The sequence below is a fragment of the Arachis duranensis genome, chromosome 3 (assembly GCF_000817695.3).
Source record: "Arachis duranensis cultivar V14167 chromosome 3, aradu.V14167.gnm2.J7QH, whole genome shotgun sequence".
NCBI lineage: Eukaryota > Viridiplantae > Streptophyta > Magnoliopsida > Fabales > Fabaceae > Arachis > Arachis duranensis.
Window position 1 is genome coordinate 134774676 of NC_029774.3, and position 8739 is coordinate 134783414.

Consider the following 8739-nt stretch of genomic DNA (forward strand, 5'->3'; position numbering starts at 1 on the left):
CAAGAGATTATGAGATGTACATAGCCTAACATTTTTAATTTGATTATTCTGTGCCCCACCACTGTGTCTCTAAATACTTTTTTGTTATTAGTACAGTAGACTAAGGAATAATGTAGCCTCGAAATTCTATTTAAGGGTTTGTTGTTGTTTAATTGGTTGTTGGATGCACAAGTCGAAATTCAAACATCTAACACTTATTTAAGTAGACTAGGGAACTAACAAACTCCAATAAATCAATCCAACTTGGTTGACTCTAAATAATGTTACTAGCTAGTCACCACCGTCTTGGCCAAGTGGGTCCAAAAATGCCCATGGCCCTCGCCATTTGTGGCTCCCTCCTCCAATCTCATGCATCTCCCTACTCTCACTGCACTCTTGGCCGGTCAGTTAATCATGCACATAGCACGCATAGCAATTTATATATATAAGGTAAGATCAAATCCAAATTGTATGAGCAAACCATGACAAATCACAAATACCACTGGGTCCTTTTACCTAGGCGACGGCAATAGCTTTATAGACAAGTTGAACCCCTTTATATTAAAATAACCATAATAATAAACTAATCTTATCTTTGCACAACGTTTATAATCGAGCACATACATATGCGGCGCCAAAAGTTAGGTTTAGACTTTAGAGCAACTATACTCTATGCTGAGTGCTGATACAAAATTAATATCACCATCTCTTCACAAGAATAGTTTCCTTTGTGACTCGAATCGAATGAAGCGATGTTGATAGGCACTTACAATTTTGTTCTTATTATTGATAAGAGTAAATAAAAGAGATGGGTCCAAAAAGGCCTATTATCTACCAAATCTATGTAGAATCCTAATCTCCAATTCTCCATCTTAATGTACAACGAGGACCTAATCAGACAAGAGAAAAAAAATTGTACATACAACAATTACACAAAACACTGTTGCACCTTTCTAATTAAAAATCTGTATATGTTTATTTCATACATAACTAACACCTAATTCATATTTCATAATGAGTATATTATATTATTATTTCTATCAGGAAGTCGCCGGAGAAGAAGAACCGACCAGAGACACGTAAACCTGACTCTGAATGACGGTTTTACCCATCTTGAACCCCGGCACCACCGTGAACCCCACCCTAAGCTCCCCTGAATCTGAATCATCACATGATTCCCCTGAAGAACAAGAACCTGAAACTGCATCCTCCGTCACGCATTCCATGTACACCTCACAGAATCTCGCGTTCTTCTTCACCTGGAAGATGCTCACTTCTTCCTCGAACGACAACGCCAAACACTGCAAGCTCCACACGCGCCACGCCATCTCAGCGAACGCCGTGAAGAAGGGAGACTCAGGGTACCCTCCTGAGTTCACCATCTTCCTCTGGTTCAGGTTCCCGAACAAGGAACACTCCATCTTCGCATGAACCACTTGCAGGTACTTCGCTTTTAAGAACTTGGCGAAGGAAGAGTTCGGGTTGTGGGTTAGGTACTGCTTCGGGCTCAGTGATTTCAGCTTCTTGAACTTTTCAAAGTAGAGGCTCTGGTTTTTGTTGTGGTGGCGAACGCTTTGGTCGTTTTGGACATTGAAGTTTGGGTAGTTGAAGCCTTCGAAGATTGTTATGGAAACGAAGGACTCAAAGGCGAAGCACTTGTGGCTTGGTTTCGTGAAGACCGCGTTTGGATGGATGAAATTGACGGCTGCTTCGAGGTCCCAATGAGCGTTCTCCATTTCCCTTATCATCATCTTAACGAAGCTCCTTATAGATCTCAACGCGTGGTGAAGAAAGTGGAGGAAATGCGTTGGGTTGAGCGCGGAGAGTTTAAGGTTGTCGAAGATGGAGAAGGAGCCGCTGGAGTTGAGCTTCTTCTCTAAGGATTTGTTGAAGGAAACGCAGTCGTGGAGGTGTTTCTTGAGCGATGAGATGTTGCGTTCTTTGTTGTCAACCTCAGCTTGGAGCTTCTTGATGGTGATCTCGTAGGTCTTCATGAGGCTCTGTTGTTCTTGAACCTCTGCGAGCATGATGGTGATTTGTGGAGAGAGATCCAAGTCTCTTTTGATGAAGCTGCGTTTGAGTTCTGAGATGGCTCTGAGTTCATCCACAACGGCTTGGTCAGCGGCTTGTATTGAATCGTTGTTGTAAGGGTGCTGAGCCATTTGAAGCTCTGCGTATGCTGCTTTAATGGTAGTCACTCCTGCGAAGAGCCTCGCCACCAGCGCCTCCATAACTGCCCTGTTCCGAGCTCCTTTGTTGTCTTTGATGTTGTTAGGGTTGAGGATGCAGATTCCATTGCTTGAAGCGATTTTTGTTGCGCTGCTTCTCAGGCTAATTACTTTCTGGAATGTCTTGCCGAATCTCTTGCTCTTCAATGCTGATTTTGGCTTTATGGTTTCCATCTCTTTGTTACAATGTTTGAGGCAGAGGCAGAAGCAGATTTTGGTTCGAAAAGTAGCCACAAATCATTGACTACTACTCTTATATCAGTGTTGTTGGAGCAAACACTGATTTATATTAGTAATGAATAGTTAAAGCAAACACAAGTAGAAAACTAGATTAAAGAGCGGGAAAAGAAAAAGATGGTGTATGGAAGTAGGCTTGAAGCAGAAGGAGTTTGACATATAAGCCACTCTCATTTTCTCTTTCTTTTTCTTTTTTGTTTGCTAATTCCCATCCTTTATTAGGGAATAATAATAATAATAATAATATAAGTTGCAGTGGTGCTACCTAGAGATATCATGGTGTGTGGGGTCGATACGTGATTGATGGCCATGATGTAATTATGGACCCTACCGACTATGAAACTGTGAGTCTGTGATGCTTGACTGTTGGAGAACATCATGAACCATCAGGGATCTATGGAAACAACGACCAAGGGATGTTTTTGTTTTTGTAAAGGTGGTGGGGGTGACATGTTAACTATCTTTTGAATCGGAAAAATTAAAGCAACTGATGATATGATTAAGCGTGCTACAGTAATTAATCATGTTCATGTATATGAATCAACAAATAAATATAGTAGTAGATAGATCCGATTGGGAAATGGAGTATCATGATAGATTCATAGTAGTAGGCTAAGCTGAATAAAAGTAAATTAGCATATTAACGGCAAAAAGAGTAGTAGGCTTCTTGTGCTTGTTACTGTTTCTCTGCTTTGGAACTATTCACACTACACCATAAACAAGTGGCCCACCAGCCCGTGCGTGGTTAAATCTAACTACATTTTGCCAAATGTAATTCCCTATTATCTGTAACTATGTATGTTAATTCTCATAAGTAATAATATGATGTATTTTAATCTAATAAATTGAATGCCTTAATTTGTCATAGATAATACTAAAAAGGTGTATTTGTTCTTGGTAGTTAGGAGGGAGGAGCTGTCTCTTCTCTGTCTTCTAATCCAGCTAATAATTAAGCAAATGGGGATTGATGAGGATAGAGCTGGAATCTCTTCTCTTCCATTTTTTACTTTATTTTATCGGGATCGTTGAATTAAAATGAAGATATTGTACTAACCAGTAGTGTATTTCTTTTGTGATTTTGTCTGTCTAATATTGGAAATTTGGAATTATTATTATTATTATTATTATCATTATTATTATTATTATTATTATTATTATTATTATTATTATTATTATCTAGTATCTTGTCTTCATTGCCATATTTCAAATTGAGAAATGTACTCTATTTCGTCAAATATAACGACGGGACATTGGTGGGAAAACATCACAAGCAGACGTAGCCGAAAGAACGATGGTGACTGAAGAAACACATTGCCCCCAACAGGATCTTAATTAGCTTATAACATGCATCATGAATAACATAGTCAACTTGGGACCCTCTCGTAAAATGGTTTACATACGATACCATCATGGTTTTGTCTCATTGTTGGTAAAATAAAAATGAAATGGTGGGAGTAGTATGATTTCAGTATGTAAAGCTAAAGCGCATTTGAGTTTTAATTAGGATAAAAGTTTGATCACTTTAACTTGAATGCAAGCAATTTGATAGGTCCATGCTACTACACATTTGGAGGTTCCTTTGACTTGTTATATAGTGTTGCACAAAAGTGAATTTGGATGTCTATGCTAGAGACCAATTTCAATATACTCGAGTCATATGCAGAGCTATCTTTTACCATTTGAATTTTGTCAATGTTTGATGATGTCAGAAAACATTTGATTATGAAAAAGTCTTAACAGTCAGCACTTTCATAAAAATTTAGTCAGCATTTAACTATTAAAAAAATATATAATCTCATATTATTAAAAATATTAATAATAAACTTAGCCTTCTAACATTACTATTATACTAGAAAAAGTCTAGGGGGCCAGCAGTTTTATTGAATTTTAGCCAGCATGTAACCAGCAGAAGAAGGTAAGTCATTGGATAAAATCTCACACCAATCTCACACCATCAAATCATTATTGATGGCTAATTGATGGTTAATAATTACAAAAATTGCTAGCCCTCTAGCATTGCTCATTATACTATTGTACCAGTTGAGGTCATGTCTTAACTCTTAAGCCTTTTTTTTCTCCCAAGTCATCTCCATCGTTTGGAAACATTGTTCTCACTTATAAGCGACTATAGGCTAACGAATGAATTCTAGGATTAATGTTTATCATTTGCTAATCGGCTTAAGGCAATGCACACGGCTTTGGTTCTAAGAAAAATTAATTAAGTCTTCAAATTAATGGTTTTATTCTCACCTTCTCCTGTTGTATATTAATTAATTGTATCATACTATTACGTGTATATAAAAATAATTTACCAATTATTCATGTGTATAGAAATACGTATTTGATTTCTTATAATTTTTTTATTATACTATTCTAAACGAGTTTGATTATTTTTCTATTATAAATTTAATTATTCTATTAAGACATATATATTTGATTATTTTAGAGTTGATTATTTATTTGTGAATCAATATGTATAAATAATATACTCAAATACATAAAATGATTTATTTGATAATTGATTTTTAGTGTATATAGAATTTTTTTTATTAAATTAGTACATTTTCCATTCATTATAATTTATGATCTTTGTCATATCTAACATCCAATTAAATAAATTAGAAAAAATATAGGTAGATAATAAAAATACTAAACAATGTAAACAATTAATATATCAGATGTTCAATTCACTAGGTGTGCAGATGATTATTCTAATATTAAGATTTATATGGATAATTGTAGTGTGTTTGTACTTTATTGGGCAAATTTTAGAAGGAAAAGTATAGATAGATAATGAAAATACTAAAGAATGTGAACAATAGATATATTAGATATTCAATTCACTATGTGTGCGGATGATTATCCTAATATTAAGATTTAAGTGAGTAATTTAGAGTGTAGTGTAATTTTACTTTATTTGGTCAATTTTAAAGCTCATTGTTCACATTTCTCACAAAAGTCATTCTCTACCTACTAAAATCCAATTTAGAGTCCATTATTCACAAAAACTATTGTCTATCTCCAATAAATTATACTAACAATAATTGCATTGGTTTAACAATGTGCATATTCAAAATCATGGCACAACAGATAAATAATAGACTGAAAAGCTTCATTAATAAGGTCTGTATGTAACATAGTAGTCTTTTGGGATCCGTTTTCTCATTTCCTCTCAAGTCTTTTAATTTGCAATTTAATACATGCTTATAGGTGGGGTTCAAAACATATAATGGATGGCATAATAATTAGAGTTAAATTTATAATTATATCAACGCTTATTACTTAGCTTCTTGGATGTACAGCTTGCGAGAGAAAATCATTTGTCTTACATTCAAACTTATCTTTGAGATCTTTTGTGGCATGCATGCTTATTATATACTATTAATATTATGTTGCTAATAATGAATTCTATGTGAAGCCTTCTACTGTTAGAAGATTTATCTATACGATTGCTGGGTAGTTGGTACCTGCATGAGTAGTAAAGATAAAGAAAAATTGAATAATAATAGAAACAGAAAAATTTTAAAAAATCCAACTTTTGGTAGATGTACAGAAATAGACGTTAGGTGATGTTCACATGGATTCATTTATTTATTTTCTCACATTGACATATATGAACAAATTATTGGAATAATAAACAATTATATAATGTGGCTCCACATGTTCTGGAGGCCATTTCAAATTGAAAGAGAATCACTATCAAGTAGTGGTAGCTCGACGTAGATGATTATTATTACCAAGTAGTTGTCTATTTCAAGGAATTAATAGTTGTTGAGTCGCTATATATTATTATTAAGTTTATGAATCATTAGATCATTTTGTCACGTTTGTTTAGTGAGTCAATATGAAGACATTATTATTGTCATTGAAGTATCCATCTTAAGTGTTATTGAACAATTTTTGCAACGGACCACAATTGCCACTTGGGCTTATTAATCATCGTACATGGGCTTCTATAGAAATATGGTTTATGGAGTACTAAAAAATGAAGATCAGAGGGGAATTATGAATTATTTAGCTATTTGTTAGCTTAGTCCATTTGCTCACCCACGATATAATTGACCAAGAACAATAAATTATAATAGTTTTTTAATATTTTTTTCCCCTTGAAAATAACATTAGTGATTAGCAACACATAAACAGCTTGTGTTGTAATTAGGCAGATCAGAAATGGATTGCAGGAAACAATGTCAGCGCAAAATAGGGATGACCCTGACCCCACGCTCAAAATGCAGCCAAAGTAGTGGAACTGAAAATGATCAGAAAGTGCATTATTTGTATATACCCCAGGGTAACAAAGGAAAGGCATTGGACCAATGCCCTAAAGTGTTGCACTCAATTTTGGTTCAGCTTAACCCTTTTGTGTCTTTGTCCTTCCAAATCTAAGCACACGCGTGAATCTAAGAGATAACCCATCCGTCGCGGTACTGAACTCCATTTAAGGGTTTGTCGCTGGCCAATGGATTGCTGCATGCACAAGACGGGGTTTGAACCCCCAACACTTGCTTAAGCGGACTAGTGAGCTAACCACTAGATCAACTCAACTTAATTGCCTATGACCCTATGTTAATAATATGCTTTTGTGTTTTTTTTTTGTTCATTTTTTTTGGGCCAGAACTCAGAATTAAGAAATTGTGATGTGGTTTCCATGATCCAACTATCTTGTAAGCCTTTTTTTTTCTTTTATTTGAGAACGAAACCATACTTATTTCACACTTTCATAGCAACTAATCTATAATAAAAGATTACTACATGATTTATTTATTGTCCAGAAATAATATCAATTTGTGTACGAAATTACACAAATATTACAAGTAATAAGAAATTAAATTTCTACAGTCTTTTATTTGAAACACAATAACACTTTAAAAAGGGATACGGAAACTCACAAGAAATAGTCAAATTGGCAATACAAATAATGAACTAGTGAAAAAAATTCAACATAGACCGGTAAAATGCCACAAAAAGGGATACACCTACAATGGATTTGGTTTCTATGACAATAGCTTCGGTGATTTGTGCGTTAAACTAGAATTTGAGTGAAAGTGTGAAACAGACGAGGGATGCACAAATTTGGTTTTGAAGTGAGAAGAGCCAAGAATGGAACAAGCAAAGGAGACCTAATCATAATAAAACAAAATAAAGGGATGTTTGTAATTTGCCATAAAAAGAGGTGGGTTCCAATCATAATTATTTTGTGAATAGGCTAATAGGCTACCGGTGTCTTCCCTGCAGAGAAGGTCACCGAATCCTTTGCCATTATATTAACTCATTTTAGCAGAGTTATCATGTGATATGTCACCCTTATCCTCAGCCGCCCGAAAAATTTGGCACGTGAGCAGCTAAGCTCGGCACGCAGGCAAATAAGCTCGGTCTCACCCATTCGAAAATAAGAAACGTGCTCAACAAATCTAAAATAGAAATATCATAACCAATCTACAAACTAGGACTTATCCACAATAAACGGTAAAACAACTCCTATAAAACCGAGTTAGTATCCTCAGCCAAGAGTCAGATTCTCTTACTCTCAGTCTTCTATTCCTTATTTTGACTAATTTATTTAAGATCCTTATTAACTTGAGTGTTGGAGTATCTTTTGTAAATATTTCCGTCGCAGTGTTCGATTCAGACCGACATATAGCTCTTCTTCTCTAACAGCCGCTGGCTCGGAGCAGCTAAAGCTCGGTCACCCCAGAGCCAGGACGAAACACCATGTATTCATGTTTTAAAAGAAATGACACGGTCAAAAACTGACTTCAAGCTTAAGCTCAACATGATAAGTCATTAAATTAGGTTTAATTAACAATAGCTAAATTCATGCATCTTCTGCCTACTCCAAGTAGTTGTTGCTTCGAAACCCAATTAAAAATATACAACAAATTATAACTATTTTAGTAATTAAAATTTAATATATGTAATCGATCAAATCGTATTATTTTTATTAAAATTAGACTCGATAAATTGGTTTGACTAAGAAATCAATAAATTAAATTTTAAATTGGTCTAATTTAATATTATAAAAAAATTAATTTAGACTAATTCAAAATTTAATTTATCAATTTTTTAGTTAAACCAATTTATCTGATTTAATTTTGACAAAATAAAATAATTTAATCAATTATATAAGTTGAATTTTATCGATTACACCAATTCTGTGTAACTCAGCCTCTGATTCGCTCGAAAAACATTTGGCCAAAAACAGAGAAAGTGAATCAAGTGGTTCCATTATTAAATTATGATCTATGCATTAGCTGTTAAACTGCCAATGGCCATATTACATCTTTGACATTAAAAA

The 8739-nt window shown here is 34.5% G+C and overlaps 1 protein-coding gene across 1 annotated transcript; it reads right to left on the bottom strand.

The window, feature by feature from the left end:
* Positions 1 to 746: 746 nt before the first annotated feature.
* Positions 747 to 2566, bottom strand: LOC107482217 (protein GRAVITROPIC IN THE LIGHT 1-like). The gene has a single exon (XM_016102636.3). The coding sequence runs from the start codon at positions 2379 to 2381 to the stop codon at positions 1020 to 1022; it is 1362 nt and encodes a 453-aa protein (XP_015958122.1). The 5' UTR covers positions 2382 to 2566; the 3' UTR covers positions 747 to 1019.
* Between the last annotated feature and the right edge of the window lie 6173 nt (positions 2567 to 8739).

Coding starts and splice junctions, on each gene's coding strand:
- LOC107482217 (XM_016102636.3), bottom strand. CDS start 2,381: ATGGAAACCATAAAGCCAAAATCAGCATTGAAGAGCAAGAGATTCGGC.